The sequence below is a fragment of the Cupressus sempervirens genome, chromosome 6 (genome assembly GCF_028749045.1).
Source record: "Cupressus sempervirens isolate cs-2001-9-10 chromosome 6, ASM2874904v1, whole genome shotgun sequence".
NCBI lineage: Eukaryota > Viridiplantae > Streptophyta > Pinopsida > Cupressales > Cupressaceae > Cupressus > Cupressus sempervirens.
Genome location: NC_143123.1, coordinates 28,427,517 through 28,447,637, shown reverse-complemented (window position 1 = coordinate 28,447,637; position 20,121 = coordinate 28,427,517). Strand labels below are relative to the sequence as shown.

The 20,121-nt window shown below is 38.4% G+C and overlaps 1 protein-coding gene across 1 annotated transcript; it reads left to right on the top strand.

Annotated features, from left to right (window-relative positions):
• The first annotated feature begins 963 nt into the window (after nucleotides 1–963).
• Nucleotides 964–18,715, top strand: LOC149550928 (bZIP domain class transcription factor (DUF630 and DUF632)). Its single transcript, XM_089786506.1, has 4 exons — nucleotides 964–3,001; nucleotides 3,951–4,135; nucleotides 4,484–4,707; nucleotides 17,541–18,715. Exons 1-4 carry the CDS (start codon nucleotides 2,080–2,082, stop codon nucleotides 18,337–18,339), a joined length of 2,130 nt encoding a protein of 709 aa, XP_089642632.1. The 5' UTR covers nucleotides 964–2,079; the 3' UTR covers nucleotides 18,340–18,715.
• The last annotated feature ends 1,406 nt before the right edge of the window (nucleotides 18,716–20,121 follow it).

Below are 20,121 nucleotides of genomic sequence, written 5' to 3'. Positions count from 1 at the left end.
AAAGAGTACTGGAACATTTAACTACAAGATAAGTAGGAGATATTTTCCATAGCAAGTCAAATTGTGATATTGCTATCAAGATTTTACCAAATAAATCTTGATGATGGATCACGTAGTGTGATCCAAAACATAGATGCTAAAAAAACTGACACAATCTAATCCAGAAACATTGCTCTCATTCTAAATGGATTGTGGAAATCTGATAATGTTAACAAATAAATCATGATAGCAATATCACATTTAACTACAAGTACTAATGTTTTTTGAGTGAACAACTATTGGTACATGAACATAGTGGGGTATTGGGCGAGCATTATGAAATGATACTTTTTGACCATTTGAACTCCATGATCCCTATAGAGAGATTCATGAATACCCAAAGCTGAAACCTTAGCTTTAAGCTCTTCACTCACCTACAAAGGTACATTGAAAAAAATGACAAAAATCCAACTTACAGTCTAGCAGTATAGATGTGCAAAGTTACCCAAAGTGACTTCTACGTCTTTTTCCTTATGTTATACAAATTCATATTTTAACAATACTACCAATTTTTTTAAAGAATACAGGAAACTATAAACAAAGACACAACTTTTTATTAAAATATTTTATAAACCAAATTTTCTTAATTCATAAATCTTCAAGAACATGTATGATGTTCATTCTAACGAAGGCTCTTGAGATTCTAAAAAGTTAGTTATAGCGAGTACAAATTTCATTTTTAATTTCGCATCGGTATATAAAATGTTTTTTTCACCTTCAATATTAAAAAAGAAGAAGAAAAACACAATTTTTAAGGTGCTTAACCAGAGGAACACCTTTGTCCCCAATAATCTCAATATTGAACTTTGATTGTGCGTAGATTTTTTTAAACGTGTATATACGTACTTCAAGCGTGTATAAACTCAGGTAAAGACAGAAAACAAGCCGTATAGACATTACAGTTGCATGCTTCGGGATTTTAATAATTATTCTGATATATTTGTGGGTCAGACCACGTCGGTACAGAAAGGATATGCTTCAACTTCCAGCAGCACAAACATGTTTGATGGATGGAAGGGAAGGTAGCAGAGAAAATGTGTGAATGTGAAAAAAATGAATGTGTATGAATGTAGGTTTGTTGAATAGTTCCAGTTGGTGTAATTGTAGGTTTCTGTAGATCGTTTGTTACTGTATCAGCTAATGGAGTTTAAAGTTAAAAAAGTACTCCTTTTACAGCCTGGAGTCGTATGGAATGAGCATGCAATGATGTCGATATATTATGTGGCTGTGGGTGCTGGTGACTAGTGCAGGAAAATGGAGCAATGGGAGCAGTACAATGAGGGATTGGATTCCTATACATTGTAGTTTTCATGGGTGTGATGCGGAGATGAATTAAATGATCATATCGGCATTGTTGTGGGTGTGGTTGTTGGTGATTAGTACTGGAGTGAGGATAAATGACGGACAACATGATGTACGGGAATAAATTGGGATTGATTTTTAGTCTGCAAGAATGGAAATTGTGAATAGAGCAAAGGGAATAGTTTGAGTGTGTTTATGGAGGTATATTCAATGACTATGAAATTCAGTTGATAAAGAAGTGGGTGAGGTTGTTTTGGCTGGTCTAGGAAGTACAGAAATGATGGCGGCAGCATTATGATGGTTGAGATTGATTTGCTCTGCGATGCTGTAATTTGTTAAAAGTAGTGAGGAGGCGTGGGTTTTGGAGGTGAAGATGGGAGTGTGAATACCATTTTGAAGATACAAGAAGTGGTTGCATTTTTAGATTATTCGTAGAGGAGGAAGAGCAACAATGGTGGCATTGTTATGATTGTTTGGCTTACTATGCATGTTTGAAATTTAATTAGGTTTTGTGGTTAGTGTGGAGATGCAACGTTGTGGTTGTATTTTCACTAACTGTATCATTTTGGGGTTATAAGATGTGGGTATGCTTGTTTGCGGATGGCACATCAGTATTAGGATCAATGGTGGCAATATCATGACGTTATGGATTACATTGGATTGGATTGGGATTGATTTGTCTTGCGAGATTTCAAATTTTGAATGAAGTGAGTAGGTGGGTTTTGGTGTAGTGTGAAGATGGGGGGTTGTGTGTCGTCCAAGGTGGATAATGAAGAAATTGTGTCAAGATGCAAGGAGAGGCGGAGATTAATGAAGCAGGCTGTGAATTCAAGGCACCAATTTGCAGCTGCTCACAGTGCCTACCTCAGAGCGTTAAGACACACTGGAAATGCTCTTAGGCAATTTGCAGAGGGAGAATCCATGGTAATGAACTTGGGAAATGACAATCATGTGATTGAGGAAAATGTAACACCGACAACTCCATCAGTGGTATCTCGCTCTCAGTCCAAGCGCCATATGAAATTTCAACCACCTCCACCGCCGCCACCATTAGAGAGCAGTCCTTCTGCTAGCCCCAGTGTAGTGAGCTCTCGTATGTCATCCAGGCAATTTCCCCACGTTATATCTTCTTCTGAGTATGGCTCACCTAAGCCTCCTCCCCCACCTCCACCGATCCATACTGGAGATCGGAACTCAGATGACATGTGGGCTAACACCCCTTCCTCCTGCCACGGCTCTTCCCTATGGAATGCATGGGAGCCCTTCTATACTTCCTCATCTCCTCAGATCCACCGCCATGAATATAAAAAACCAAAACAAGAGGCTGATCAGATGTCCGAGGATAGAACTGCAGAAATGGAAGATGATGACTCTAGTGAATATGAGGAGGACGAGGATGAATCACATTTGGAGAGTGCCAGCAGAGCAGCACCAGCGGCAGGGAAATCTACTGGATTGGATTATCAAGATGATGTCTCTTCGGTTACCAGCTGGTACACAAAGGACATTGAAATGCCGATGGTAGTTGCTAAAAAGCACAAGGATTTTGGAGATATCGTCAAGGATCTGGAAGACTATTTTATCAAGGCCTCTGATGCTGGGAAGGAGGTTTCAAAGCTTCTCGAGACTCGTAGGGCTCACAACGAATTTGAGACCAAGAGTATGAGCCCTAGCCTCCTTTTTTTTCGTTTTTTATATACTACGTTTTTTAATTTGTGTGTTTAAACGCCTTAAGATTTGAATTATTCCCACATGCAGTATTCTTCTTGGTTTAGCGAATCTGTGTGTTGGGTTTTGAGTCATGCCATTTGACTGCGTTTTATCTCTTTTGCCTCGTGGGTGTTTTTGTAAGTAGATTTGCCCGGTAGTTTGTGGAGTGTGTTAAAGAAAACTCACAAAGCACTGCTTTTTGGGTTTGTTCCACATTTTCTTTTACTAAGGCTATACAATCCTACTACAGTGTCCTTTTGTTGAGAGTTAATTGCAGTCTACTTGATGTGTGTAGGGGTGTTTGGTAAAGTAAAGCTCTATGTTCTCAATTGTGCTTACTGGGTGCTTTTGTTAAGTTCTGGAGTGGTTTTTCTAGTTTGTGCCTTACATAGTATACAGAGCCATGAATTTTTCCTTTGCCATTATTTTCTCTTTATGGAGGGGCTATTCTTTCCTATTGCAAGTGAGCTCTTGTAATGGATTTAAACTTTAATCTCATACCAGTTGAAAAGCCTGTGCAATTGTTTGTAAGTTTTGCCATGTGCGTTTAATGGTGAAGCAGAATTCTCCATGGTTTTTGGTTTATAGATGCCATTTGAAGTTTATGTGTTCTTGAATTAGTTTTGTAAGTGCTTGTGTTGGTAAAAAATCTTTAAATACCCATTTGAAGCGAATGTGGGTTTTGTGGGGTCAGGAAGTATTCAATCTTATTGCAATGCAATTTCATTTGGTTTAGAGCTGTGCCATTGGAAGTTTGCGTAGGCTTTAGTGGGTAAGTGGCATTGTCATGTTTTGGTCAATGCCATTTTTTGGTCAATGCCATTTGAAGTTCTTAGTTTTTCTCCTTCAGTGATTTTATACAATAAAATCTCAAATATTTTTTGTCATTCATGTTGCAGAGAACCTCTATCACTCCTCCAATGTATTTAATTCTCTGCCTTGGACATGGGCTTCAAAGCCACCTCTCGCTATCAGATATACTCTGGAACCTAGTATCTTTGATACATCTGGAACACATGGGAGCCATTGCTCCACATTGGAGAGGCTTCTTGCATGGGAGAAGAAGCTTTATCAGGAAGTCAGGGTAATTTCTGCTCACAGATGTCCAGTGTAGTATTTCTTAACTTATATATTCTCATGTCTGTAAGTGAACTATTAGATATGAAAGACGGTTCCAGGAATGTGCAAGAATATTTATGAACTTGTTCATGGTGTTTCTGTGATGTCTTCCTTGAATGTTTTTGTTGCAATAGTGAGGCATTCAAAAAGAAGGAATTTGGAAATTATTTAATCCTTGCAAGACTGATTTGCTTGCTTTTATATGTTTTTTAAATTGGAAATCAGATTTATAATTGAGCATTTGAGCTACAAGTTTTCCCATATTAGTACTATAGTTTGCTTGTGAATTGATTTATGCTGATTTTATCTGCAGAGTGGAGAAGCTAGAAAGATAGAGCAGGAGAAGAAATTGGCAGCACTGCAGAGTCAGGAAATCAAAGGAGAAAATGTGATTAAGATAGATAAGACCAAAGCATCCATCAAGAGACTGCAGTCTTTGATAATGGTTGCAAACCAGGCAATGAATACGACCTCAACAGCCATTATAAAATTGAGAGAAAGTGAATTGTACCCGCAACTTGCAGAATTATCGAAAGGGTAAAATGTCCAAAGCCTTTTTTAAATTAAGTGGGTTGATCAATTTATAATAATGTTGCTTTTTACATTATAACTCTTGGATCAAGTCCCTTACAAAATGCACATTTGGTGATTGAGAAATATTAGACTAATATGATAGTGATGCCTCATAATACCATGTGAATCCTTAAGAAAGGAAACAATCAAGAGTACTCAAGCAAGAGTTTTGCTATCTAAATGTTCAATAAAAACTTTGTCTTGGAAAAACACCATAGGATGCCTGATTTTTATCTTTTTGTTTGTATTGGTCTGGAGAATTTTAGATAGAATTTGCATCTCCTTTATTGGGTGCATTGAGATGGACAGCATTAGACAGAATTTCGGATGTTCCGGATGAGACAACTAAAACTCAGAGACAGTAAATGCCTTTGCTTTCAGAGATGCATAGGGATAATAAGATTTGCATGACTGTTGAAGTATTGGTATAGTTGCAGTGGTTGGTCATCTTTATGAATATTGCAATATTTGTTGACATACACCAACTGGCAAGTTTTAGTGGCTATAAATTATAAACTAAATTAATATTTTTAAATTAGCTTATTTTGCGAAGGTAACATGTTCAAAACTTAAATATGATGTATGTAGACAGGTGAGAACCCCATCCTAGTACCAACATCACCAGGGCGTTTGCTCTCTCTTGCCTCCCCCACCCTCTCATATATCTATCTGTCTACATATATTAATGGATATTGCAATACTCGTATTACTTTCAAGATCATGCAACAGGACCAGAATCCAAATTGAACACACAGTGCAAAGTAGGTTGCCAAGAGTCAATATTTTTTTCCCAAATTGAAGTTTGCACTGAACACCCTGTATATTTGTCACGAGTACATATATCTATACGCTATCCCAGTTGCAAAGGAAAGATTCAAAGATACAACCTGGCTTGAATTAACCATGATGGGTTTCCATCAAGCTCCCTACATGATGTAGCAGCAATTGTGTTGTTTTACATTTGGTCATTAAAATTTGACTCATAACCACTGGGTAGCTTATGGTTTGCACTTATGGACATTAAACTGCTTCAACAGATCAAATGCATACAGGTTGGGAGATGGGAGTTCCCTCTATGTGGAATGCTTGTTTGTTTGGAAAGTAAATGTAAGCCTTAGTTTGTCATTTCAAATGTATTCAATAAGAATATCACATACTAGAGTCTTTGGCGAGGATAACCTAAAGCTGAACCGAACCACACCACATGACTCTACCTATTTCCACATTTACAGCCTCATCATCTTAAGCAATCTACTCCACAGTCACAACAGGAGGAGTTTGCTCATCCATCTTGAGTACTGTATCCACACTGAATGGAAAAAAAATTGTGAAATGGTTTTGTGACTCTCAGGCCTTTCAAATATTATTGTATCATTGAACACACCATTTCTCAAAATGATCACCTAATCTTTTTGTTGAGTTCTATAAATTGTAAATCTTCAATCATTTGGAATGGTCTGCAAGTTCCCACATTTAATTCTTAGGACTCTCATTCAGAATATGAGCCAATGCCACACTAATAAACACCTTAACAAGTAATGGTAGGGTTCCTACCATGCTGCAGTTCATGTGACGTGACATCTCTTATGGTCTTGTATCAAAAGTGTATCTTGTGTAGCTTTGTCTTATAGCATACATCATGCTATCTCAACATAATTCCAATTGTTTCTTTTGCTTTGTTTACCATTTTACCAAGGAGTAAATGTTTTAGTCTATTGCAACATAGTGCTATTCCTCATATAGAACTCCTCCAATGCATTGGCAACATACTCATCATGGCTATCTATTCACAGACACTTAGCAGAATGCCCGGATTGTTCTTGACCAATGTTCTCTCGTTGGTAATGTCGAGTGTACAAGTATCCTTAGTTTACTTGCCACTAGTAGCATCCCTTCATGCCCTACTTTCCTTTGTAACCACCCTCGGTGTCACCACCATGAGAACCTATCTTGTTCACATCATTATTGGTTCCTTGATCATCCTTTGGATATCCTGATTCCTGTTGGAATTCTTATTAACAACTTTGCCTTTATGGGTTTAATGTTTGAGAAAAAGTACCCCATGCCTCCAGAGTCCAAATCTTAAAAAGATTCACATATCTACCTCAAGGCAAGTCCATGAGCCTCAATATTTTCTGAATCCCGGTTTCTCCTTCAGAAATTTGATTTCAGCACATGAACATGACCAAACACTTCTTGACTTTCCATCAATGCCCTTGCACATGAAGTGATTTAGAAGAAGCAGAACCATTTTTTTAACCATAAGCTCTGGTATCACTTACATTACTCATGGGTTGTAGCATACCCATCTAATGTCATGTGTAGTTGATGAATGACCTACTTACATGCCAATGAGTAACCATTTGCCACTGCAACTTAAAACCTTGAAAACTCTGAAGCTTTCAACTTAAACTGGAATACCACCCCAAAATTGGTGAGATTATCATTTTCTTCCCCATTAATGAGTATCGTTATGTGTTGCCCTCCAGTTCAACGCTCAGATTGAAAATAGTGGTACTTTGGTGCAAACTGGTTTCCTTCCTCAAAGAACTGAAGGCCTTGTTACCGCATATGCCTATTGGTGATACCTCATCTTCATCCACACTCGTGCCTCTATGCATGACTCCATCTCATCATTATGATCACCTCAATCCAATGGACCTACCCTTCAATACTTCTTGTAGCTAAAGCTTAACTGCTTCCTCCACATGTCAATGTGAGCTATGCCACCTTACTAATTCTTGGAGATTTGTCCTATCCCTTAATGACCCATAGGTAATGAAAGTGTCACTTCCAAGTTTTGGAAAAGCAATCTGTATCGAGTGCCTTCTTGTTGTTGTAAGTTCCTAGGTTCACAACTTGAGTGGCAGACCCTTTGAAGAATCCACTTGGTATAGTGGTTTCTGATGTCAGGGCTCTTTTAATGGCCAATTGCTATTTGGTTCAAGAGCTTCTAAGGGATGCATTCAACCCCTTCACGAGGAAAGTCAAATGCAATTCTGAAACATTAGGTTCCATCACTATTACACTATGGAAATCAGTCACATATGCATCCATTGAGCTTTGGAGCCATTTCTGCACTAACACTCTAAAAGTGTTCATTGGGGCCTTGTGTCTCAAACCTATTTGTCATCATCTTATGAAATTCCTTGATTGAATACGTTGTGGTACTAACACTCATGTGCAACTTCTTCTATTTGAAGGATTGCAAATTTGATTGCTTACTTCTTGTAATTAAGGCTCAATAAAAATAATAACTGAACTTCTGGATCCAAGCTCGGGCTGAGGGTTTGTTGAATACGTCACATGAGGGGATTGTAAGCTTCCCCAACTTGATTTGCAGTTCTTTACAAAGACTATTTGGAGTGTGTTTACTTCCATCCTTGATTTTAAATTTTGACTCGTGAAGGAGATGCATACTCGAAATTCAATACTTTAAGTCCCATATTTAGAATCGAGAGTGTCCAAGTCCTCTTGTTGGTTTTCATGTCCACTTCCTATGACATGACCTTTTTGTGCAAATATTGATTGATTTTATAGGTATGTTCCGATTCTTTTATATAGCCACCCAAAGATGTAGTGGCATAATTTGGTTATTTGGTTTCCTCACGTTGCTCTTTTTGGACAAAGTGATCAATGAGTTGGACAAAGTGATCAATGAGTTGTTGCTGCCCTTCTTTCTAGGATCTCATCACATTGTATAAATTCTTACCCTTCATCTTTGTTTGACATTTTCTACTTCCTCAAGAGCTGAGACCCAGTCTGCTTGAGGGGAATATTAATTAATTTTTATTGTGTTGTCGGTAAAATCTATATTGTAGCCGAAGGGTAGAATAGTATCTAAATGGGCGTGTGATGGTTGAGTCACCCCTTCGGGAAGGTATATGTACATCTTCCAAAATGGACTTTGTAATCATCATCATCATCATTGTAATCAATCATATCGAATATTGTAGTATCTTCTGCATACATGAGAATAATAGAAGGAATACTTCTGTGTTACATGTTCTTGTCTACTGTCTGAATGTATTAATAAACCGTTTACCTTGTACGGTAAACATTTGGCATTGTTGCCTATAAGGACCGGGTGCTATGAATGCCGAACACATTGAATAAAGATAGAAATAAGAATCTAGAAGATGACGGCATAAGGGTGGCACGGGAAGTATTAAACCATACACAACAAAGCGACCAGAGGCACAAACTCCAACAACTTGCCAAAGGGTTCATCATCATCATTGTAATCAATCATATCGAATATTGTAGTATCTTCTACATACATGAGAATAATAAAAGGAATACTTCTTGGTTACATGTTCTTGTCTACTGTTTGAATGTATTAATAAACCGTTTACCCTATACGGCAAACATTTGGCACCGTTGCGTATAAGGACAGGGTGCTATGAATGCCAAACACATTGAATAAAGATAGAAATGAGAATCCAGAAGATGATGACATAAGGGTGGCATGAGAAGTATTAAATCGCACACAACAAAGCAATCGGAGGGACAGACTCCAACAACTCGTCGAAGGGTACGGCAATGGTGGCACAGGAGGTGACCACAGTACCACGGGAGCATGGATGAACGAAGTGCAGTCGCCAAGTTGGAAAGGTTGATAGAAGAAGCCTGAGAAAGGCGAAGGGTGATCGAAGGAACAAAGAAAGAATTGGCAAATTGGTATATGCCCAGAGGGAATCCAGACGGAAGGGAAAGGACCAACGCGGCTTGGAGTGTCGAAGGAACTTGAGCGTGGGGTGAACTCTTCGTCCCTGATACACCTGACGAGCAAATACAGTTTAATCAAAACAACCAAGTCCTTGAGGAAGCCTTCACGCCACTTGAGAACGTAGGTGTCTGTAACCCTGGTGTTTAGAGCAGTACGGAAGTACAAAACAACAACGGTATAGACAACAATGTACAACAAAAGAAAGAAAGGGTACCGATGGCCAGTCCAAAGGAAAAGTTACCAAAGTTTGACGGGGATGGCACGGCTGACCCAATCAAACACTGCAAAACTTGCAAAATGATTTGGACAGCGAATGGAGAAAGCGACCCCAACGAATGGGCAAGGCAATTTCCAGCCACCTTACGAGGTGTAGCAATTGATTGGTTTTCTGACACCGATCTGGCAAAGCTAACGACATGGGAAAACATAAAGAAGGAATTTATTACAAAGTTACAACTGCTACGAGACGACAATGAGATAGTAGCAACATTCTACAGTATGAAACAAGGGAAAAATGAAACAGTTCGTGTATATGCTAGAAAGTTAAAAGAATTAGAAAATAAGATGGAAAGTAAGCTAGCAGACAGGTTGAAAAAGAGATGGTTCATAAAAGGACTGTGCCTGGAGTTAAGAAGGAAAATGAAGATTGTATCGCCATCGTCGTACACTGAAGCATACAATCGAGCACTGGACTTAGAAAGTGAATAGAAAACAAAGAAGAAGAAAAAAAGCAGATCATCCGACTCGGATGAATCCTCTTCTGAAGATAGCAGTGGTGATGAAAAGGGCAGTAAGAAGGTTCATGCTCTCCAGAAGGATATGATCAGGATGATGAAAGAATTTAAGATTATGTAGAAAGGAAATAGCTAGACTAAAGAAAATGAACTATGGTGCATAGAATGCAAGACGAAAGGTCACACTAAGAGATCTTGTCCAAAGAATCAGTTCTGTGACATTTGCCAAATTACGGAACATTCTGCAAAGGAATGTCCGTTCAATATGAAAACAAGATGGCATCAACAAGTGCTCCTGACATAGGAAGCATCCACATTGAGAGGAAATGGAAACACAAACAATGATGGTGCCACCTCGGGTGGGTACAGAAATAACAGAAGGGGATAGAACAACAACACCAATAACAATGATAATAACAATAATAATGGAGGCCGTAGTCGGATTCAATATGATGCAAACGGCCGGCCGATGGTTGAGTGTCAGGCATGCAACTTATGGGGCCACTTTGCACAGAACTGTACAACGGTGAATGCACCGAAGTTGTTATGCAGGTGGTGTGGTCTTGGAGACCATGAAGATGCCAAGTGCTCGAAATCAAGAGTGAATCTGATCAGCATTGAAGTAGAAACAGACGAAGAAGTCCTAGCAATCACGCGTAAACAGACAAAGCTGCAGTTAAACCCGACGGAAGAAAAGAAGAGACTGGAAGAAGCACGGGTAGAAATTGAGAAAGGGATGCAGTCAGAGAAATCACAAATGGAGAAGAGGGACACTGTGGGTACCTCAATGAGGAACTGTGCAGAACAGAACATCATAAGGCGGGTATTACAAATTGAAGTGCTAGTAAAATTAAATGATCTGATCCTCACAATGCCCCAACTACGAACGACACTCACAAACATGGCTCTCGTTGCTAAACTACCAGAAGAAACAAGGAAGGAGAAGGAAAGCGGAACATGTGCAACAAACCCAATGCTGTTAGCTCTCACATTAGGAAGGCATCTGGCGGTCGTAGAAATGGGTATATTCGGAACGATCTTCTCAAACACAATTGTGGATGAAGGTTCAGGGGTAAATGTCCTACCAGCAGATACCTAGAAGAAGTTGGGACAACCAACGTTGTGGTCACCCACGTTCCAATTGTTGAATGCAGACCAAGATGGCATTAAGCCTCTTGGGATCCCGATGGCACAACCGGTAACTATTGGAACATAGCGGTTCTTGCTCGGCTTTGTAGTCATACCACTAAAAAGAAGGGGATATGATGCCATTCTGGGAAGAGGATGGCTCGTACAAACAAAAGTTAAACACGACTGGAAGAAGAATACACTATCAATGGAGAGTAGAGGACGGAGATTCATTATTGATTTACACTCAAATGGTGGGAGAAGTTGGATCGTCTGATTCAAAAGGAGAGGACGAAGGGAAGAAGCAAATGGAACTGGATGAGGAAGGAGTCCTACGATTGGAAGGTGGATCAAAGGACAATGATCTAGATTTGGTGAACGAACTATTTCATTGGCAGATGGAGGATTATGAACTCTTCCAAAGCTGCAACATACTAACGATAGAGGAAGAACAAAACAAAGACGGATTTCCAAAAGAATTTAGGGAAGTAAAGAAAGGGAAGGCACAATTGGATGAAACACCTGCACTTGTATTCAGTGAGGAAAAGCCAATAAAATACAAAGAGGCCACAGAACAAACCATGAATTTGGGAGATGATACTGAACCAAGGAACATACTAGTGGGAGATAACTAGAATCCACTATTAAAAACAGCTGCATTTAAAATAGTACGGCCTTTTAGGAAAGCAAAGCAAGTACACCGTATAGACAAGCGTCAAAAGGAGTTTTGGCCGTATAGGCACGTGTGGAGGAGAGTGGAAGGGAGTACGTTTGCCATAAAACAGGGTCGTATGGCTTATCAGGAGCGTAAGCAAGAAAGGAAGGTAGTAAAGAAAAACAAAACACTGTACGACCTAGGAAGGACGTCGTATAGCTAGGCAAAAGATGGCAAGAAATCACAAGTGATCCACCGTATGGCCACACAAGAGAAGATATTGTATATGACACACTGTATGGCTCAATAGGGGAATATGTATCACCATATGAGTAATAACCAGCTAGTGGATTGGATCGTGCAAACTCAAGGAGAACACAAGTTAATGCACCGTATGGCCTTAAGGAAATGACGACCGTATGACAATTTGCATGTTCAGGAAAGATTGTACCAAAATCTGGAGAGAGATATGACCCATGCAGAGAAGAGAAGAATACATTGTATAGCTGGAAAGTTGCAGGAAGAGACTTGGAGGTGCACCATATGGCTGGAAATTTGCAGGAAGAGATGTGGAGGTGCATCATATAGCAAGCATAGGGCAAGGGAAAAATACCATACGGATTGGAGGCATTGTATGGACAAGGAGCTACCACTGTATGACCAAGTAGATGCCTACCGTACGGACATGAGAAGTACCATACGGCCAAAGAGGAGCACTGTACAAACATCAAGTAACACCATACAGCCAGACAGAGGAGTACATAATGAGCTCAAATCGTATGGCAAAAGGAATTGTGGTTGCCAACAGACAGAACTGATACGGTACGGCCAATATGTAAGGCATTGATAATAGGTGAAGTCTGTACGGCCAATGATAACAAGTGAAGTTCGTATGGTCTTCATAAAGAGGAAATTGGAAACTGTACAGCTTCCTAAAACAATATACGACCTAGAGGCATAGAGGTAGTAAGATGTGAAAGTACAACTATATAGACAAGTAAGTACAGTTGGTGAAGGATGAGCTATATCAGCCAGATAGGAGTCGTAGGAAGTAAGGGCCGTACTTGACAGTGGAACAGGAACCATACGAACACCAAGGCAGGAGAGGGATTTCGAAACAATATTGTACGGGGTTAAGTGGTGATATAATAAAATGGATCAAAGAAGGACAGAGGTACAGTAATAAAGTTACCCTTCAGAGGCCACACCAGAGCATTCAAGAGGAAGGAGTTGTACTCTTTAGGAAGCAGGAGGTTCAAAAAAATAAAAATAAAAAAAAATGACGACAAATCAAAATAGTTCAGAATGAGTAACGTATGATACCGAAGGGAAGGGAAAGACATAAAAAGGTAATAAAACATAAGTGGTTAGCAGAAAGAGTATTGGATTGGAAGAAAATCACAAAAAAGGTGTGTTCCATGGAGTTTTGGGTGCGTTTGAGGGCGCTAATTTGATCTTGGTGGTGGGGTGCTGCCCCTCGACCCCGCCCTATATCGCGACAAGGGGGGGCGCTTGGGGCTTTCCCCCAGGATCCCGCGAGGGCGCTGCCCCTCGACCTTGTTGGGGGTGATGCCTCCTAGACCCCTAGTCAGTTTAGTTATCAGTCGTGGGAAGTGTGACCAGTTGATGAGACTTGGAGCTGTTGTAGGCGTAGAGGTGGAGAGAGCACCAGAGAAAGCCTTTCAAGAGGGTTGATATGTTTTGAGGCAATCAGAGTAGGTGTTGGATCTGAGGTTGTCTTGGTGGATGCAAAGAGAACTTGAGAGGAGTTGATCATCCAGTTGGAGACAGTAGAGTGACACTTGGCTCAACATACCTAGGAGTTGGAAGCAGAAAAGGCGGCACAGGTGGCTATCAAGGTCAGCTTGGCTAAGGAGACAGTATTGTGTTAACAGAGGCTATAGATGCAACGTGTTTTGGAAATTAGTTTGGTGCAGGCACGGGAGAAATGTCAATGTGATGTGACGAAAAAAGATCTATCCTGTTATAGTTAGTCACAGTTAGTGTATTCTATTTTGTTAATTTGTCTCAGATATTTTGTAATTGTTGTCTGAAGACAATTTTTCTTTTGGGGGGGATGATGTTGTTGGTAAAATCTATGTTGTAGCCGACGAGTAGAATAGTATCCGAATGGGCGCGTGATGATTGAGTCAACCCTTCGGAAAGGAATATGTACATCGTCTGGAATGGACTTTGTAATCATCATCATCATCATTGTAATCAATCATATTGAATATTGTTGTATCTTCTGCATACATGAGAATAATAAAAGGAATACTTCTATGTTACATGTTCTTGTCTACTGTCTGAATGTATTAATAAACCGTTTACCCTATACGGTAAACATATTGCATATCAATAAATAATAGAGAAACTATATATCCACCTGTCTCTGGATTATCTGAAGCATTTTCCTTCGCCATACTTTCAGTAGATTTACATCAATCATGCCTTTACTAATGATAATCATGACTTCGGAGACATTTTGTAATTTGAATGCTTTTGATTTCTCATGATTGCCCACAAACACATCTTTCTTTTTGGATCTAATTTGCTTCTATTTTCTTTGAGAATTAATGCGAAAGCAGCACAACCAAGACACAAAAATCACTTACTGATGGTCTCTTGTTATGCTCTCTCATGCATGATATCCTACAATGCTTTAGACAAACATTGGTTAAGAATTTAGATCACAGTATTCATAGGCTACATCTACCCAGTACCAATACCACACATTTCAGTTGTTCATCTGCACCTCACCATTTCCTCAAACTCCCTATTCCTCTTTTCTACAACTTCATATTCCTCTGGAGTGTAGGGAGTAGGATACTGTTTGTGTATACTTACATTTTTATAGATTTTGTGAAATGTTTACTGGATGAGCTTATTAAATACTCTGACTGGAAGCATTTGTTTATTTCACCAGTTTTCTCGACCGAAGTTTTGAATGCGACAAATGGTAATTAAGTATTCTGGCTTGTAGATCCACATTTTCCTGGAATCATCATCTAGTAGACTAGTACCAGAATAATATGCATCACTCCAAGGACAGTTACTTGATTGGACCACACAGATTAGCATTTGTTAGATTTCAAGACTCCATTGGCACACCATGCTTTATTAGTTTCAAATGTTTGTTGTCTTTGTTTTCCTGTTTAACATCATGTATCTAATCACTGAATAATTGAGTTCAGATCTCCTCCACAGCTAGTGCATGTGGTTTGCTGATTCGGATTAAGAAGTTTGTATAATTCTTCTCATCAACAACTGGAATCATATTTTTACAATGAAAATTTGTGATCAGACATTGGTTGCTGTGAAAGTTTACTAAAGGATGATAATTTCTTTTTGTTACTTCCAAACACATAAGAGATTTCTGTTCATGTCAGGAACATGTCAACTATGCTTGGAAGTCTAGTTCACAGCACTGTTCCATATGACATGAAAATCACCATTTCATTTAACATGGTGAATCTATCCATCAACCAGTGAAACAGACTTGTTTCCTACTATTATCTTAAACAAAATTCACATACCACTTTCTACAGGACACAATATTTGGAATCACTTGAATTGAAATACAACTGGAAAATCTTGTGATACCTCTTGTGAGCAATATTTATTTGCTGTGATCCCTTTTGCAATTCTCTTGTAATGATCCATAGATTGACAGTAGGCTTTACAAGCCCAAAATTAATCTTATCTTCTTCCACTGTTTTCTGAACAGCTGGCAACTGATTGTTAAGATCCTTTAACTGCAACATATATTCAGACATACACCTTCCAATTTGTAATGAACAAGAGCTTCTTAGATATAATGCTGTTCCAGATTGTAGAGTCTTGTACTTGTTTAGATCTCCCAAATATCATTGGTCAATTGACATTTCAATCGATATTTCAGGCTTTTAATAGTAAATAATAATTTATCTGCAACAGAGAAATTTTGAAGCATTAAAGCTTCTTTATGTCCCCTTTCAAAATCTGCATGATCATCAGGCCTTGGTCCTTTGACCAGCACAATTTGATGGTCACAATACACCACAATGGTGAGAATATTGTGGCTCCACAAACTGTAGTTTATAATTTTTCATTCTAGCAAAACTAAAGCTTGTATGTCAGCCATTATTTAGAATGAAAGACAAACTTTTCCACAAAAGCAACATTTAAAAGCAAAAGACCTCAAACACTAGTGGACTTCTTGTGACTCAAATACCAAATTTGTGTAGGATAAACCCTCTTTTGTAATAGCATTAATTGCTTGATTGCATGCCTCGTGCAAAAATATATGTTAAAATCAATCACATATATACGAGGAATAAATCCACAAAACTGGCTGTGATGGGAGCAGAATACAATGCAAATGTAACACATTACCATGGTGAGAAGGTAAATGGGGCAGAAGCGTGTGCATTCAGAGATCCTTTGTAACAACAACAGCTGCCTTCTGCTGCAAATTTTTCCACATAGAGGTAGTTGTTTTTCTCAAAAACACAATTCCAGCAAAAAACAGGACTTGAGAACATTCAAGATGTTGCTCTATTGATTGCCACAGACTATGTGTTTGTGTCTTGTTGTACTGTTGATTGTCTATATCTAAAGTATTGTTCACTTCATATATGACAAAGCCAATGTGGTGATCCAGGACAGTAGAAGCCACACATGAAAACTTATCCAAACAATACAACGCTCATCAGTCCAACAGCTACAATATTCATTTATCCCAGCAATAATTAATCTACATGGGGACAAAAGTTTAAACAGTCTACTCTGGGACTGCAGGCAATTAACAGCTCTAAAGTATCATTCCAATTCGGTGTGTCCTCAATAATCATATCTTGAATTTACGGTTTTTGATATAACCAGCAATTAGAATTAGTACTACCCCATTGACCATATCTAGTCCACCCTTAAATCTTCTGATAAAAAATTCTGCTCACATTTACTCCTTATTGCAGCTGAAGTAAACAGTCCTTATGCAGGGAGCATGCAAAGATAATTGATATCTCTGATATTGTATGAGCTTTCACAGGTCACAGAAAACATTTTAGTGCCTGTATATAAATCCAGACAACTGCATAACAAATCCCCTAAAAAACAAAGAATAAATGCTCTCAGAAGTAGAAACAGTCCATCAATTTTAGCATCCATAGATTGCTTAATATTCATATAAATTCTTTATAATATCACGTATCATCTGATAAATATAGCATCAGTGACATGCATAACCTTAATTCTTCTTATAAGAATCAGTTATTCACTTTCCATCTAATAAACATAGCAGGAGTAAGACATCTCAATAGAGCTCCACTGAAAATGTAGAGCAATGAAACTTAATCTTCTCACCACAATTATTTTTTCCTCTGAACACCAATGTTCTGTTAGATGCTTCAGAGAAATTGATGGTAATGTATTCCAGAGAGAAATCATAGGAAAATATATTAGTTTATCGAGAATGCATATTTCGTATTCATTGCGAACTTTCTTGTTGATGCTGACTATAAAAGATAATAACTTTGTTTGTACAGTCTCTTTAACATCTTTTTACGTGCAGGCTAATGGATATGTGGAGATCAATGAATGAATGCCATCAATATCAAAGCCTAATTGTGCAACAGGTTAAGAATCTGGAGATGAAAGAAAGCAGAGAGCCCACAAGTGACAATCACCGGCAAGCAACACATCAATTGGAAACAGAAGTTACGCATTGGCACAGCAGCTTCTGTAGCTTGATTAAGAGTCAAAGAGAATATATCCGTGCTCTCCACGGATGGATCCGGCTCAGTCTCCTTCAGCTTGGCAATGAAGTAGAGAGAGAACAAGGAAACCGTCCACCGATTTATGCTCTCTGTGAGGAATGGCAGCAAATACTTGCAAAATTACCAGACAAGGTTGCCTCTGAGGCCATTAAAAGCTTTGGTTCAGTTGTTCATGCTATAGTGACAAAGCAAGAAGATGAACAAAAACAAAAGAAGAAAACAGAAAACCTGTCCAAGGAGCTAGACAAGAAAATTACTGCCCTGCGTAATATAGAACAGAAGTACTATAGTTCATATTCTCTACCTGCTAAGAGAGACCTGATATCAGATTCCGGATTTGAAATGGAGACAATTGATCCATTGAAAGAAAAAAGAGATGAAATTGATGCATTTAGGAGGAGGCTGGAACATGAAAGGTTAGATTATTCAAAATCTATTCAAATCACAAGGGCAATGACCTTAAATAATATACAAACGGGCCTTCCAGGTGTATTCCAAGCAATGCTTGGTTTTTCTGGTGTCTGCATGCAAACCTTTCAGGCAGTATATAACCAGACTCTGTCTTTGAATGACCGTGCTTCGGGGCGATGTTAAATTGGTTTCATTATATTTTTGCATAATACATTTGAAGAAGCCGTTCATGATAGAAATAAGGTTTGGACTGCTTCTATTCACCAAGGCTTCAAATTGTATCACAATAGGTGATGATCAATTTTGATCTCTCTTTTAATCAACAGTGCTTATCCTAGGTGCACTTTAAACTACGAGTGCTCTTGTTGTAGATATTATTTCTACCTGTAGATATTATATGTACAGGTTGCATAACATAATAATATGTCGTGTCGTAGTCCTTGTGATATTATTATTCACCTGAAGGTATCAATTTGCTCGGAACAATCCCTCGGGTTTTGTGGTTAGGGGTAATAAGTGTGGCTGGTTTGAGTTTAATCAATTATTATTGTTTTCCATAGATGACATAGCATTTTGGTTTACAGAATTTAGTAAGCATATTCTGTAAATTTTGTACCTTGCTGAAGAAACTGATTTTTTTGCTTAAATAAAAATATATATAGCTTCATTGACATTATTAATGGAGTTGAGCAGCTGGCCTAGTTAGAATATACGAGGACATTAGTGTGTGAAATCTGAGTGGATTGACAAGACTCTTGATGTTTGCCCATAAGTTGCACCTATTCCCTAGTTTTAAGACTGCCCGTTCTTTTTTGGATGTCTGTTCAATAATACATTTAATCATAGAACATTAAATAGTATAGGATATGTTCTCCCTTGGAACAGGGTTGAAGATGATTTCAAGTTTTATTCAAACATTTAAAAAAGATGACATATTTGCCAATTCACACTCTTCATAATTATGTACTAATCATAGTTTTTTTTAATTAGACAAGGAGCAATAAGTAATCCTTTTATGCAGTAGGAATTGAAATGTACTGTAATTGACTTCGCCTTACACATGCACTGATACATCAACAGAATTTTAGAAACGATAAATGGGAAATGAGTAGGCAATAACACTTTGCATCAACAGCGCTTTAATTATCAGTTATAATTGAAACTTCATTGACAATGTTCTGAATACTTGTTAATGGGGCACCGGAATAAAATCAGTTTTTATAAAGAATGGGTGTATGAGCACAAGGGAGCAATCCCAAGTTGCATCAATATTGCTCTGAAAATCAATTATACAACATGCTTGAACATTTGATCATTAACCATAGGAATGTGCAAAAATCAGTTAGGCAGGGGTTCCATGGATGGGGTTCGGGCTCTATATTTCAGGAGCTGAAGGTTCTGTGATTATTTATTTGGGGGGTTAAAGCTTAATTTTAAATCTTTTCCTATTAACTAGGAGCCCCTACTTTTTAGTTGAGTGGATGAAAATGGGGTGAGGCTGAAAATAGCCCCACCAACTTAGGAAAGAATTCTGCCACTTGGCAAGAACGTACCTTTCATTTTCCCTCCAAAGTGAAATAATCTGGCCAAAAAATCTTTAACAAACAATTTATATTATCATAAATTTAAAAGTTTAAACTAATTTCATTTTCAAATTCATGGGACCACTTGCTTCGTTGAAATTAGGAGCTAATTTTTAAAGCAGATTTATATCTAAAATTCATAGGTCCGCTCCCCCTTTAAATGTTCCTAAAAAAGCTCAGCAGCACCCGCTCTATTTTTAAGCAAGCGGGTGCCCATGGGACCCCAGCCTTACAACATGCTTTAATTATCACTTATCATTGAAACTTCATTCACAATGTTTTGAATATTTGTTCAAGGCGCATTGGAATAAAGATCATCTTTTCTTAAAATGAATTATATGAAATGGTTGAGCATAGGAATATACAAAAATCATCTTTGATA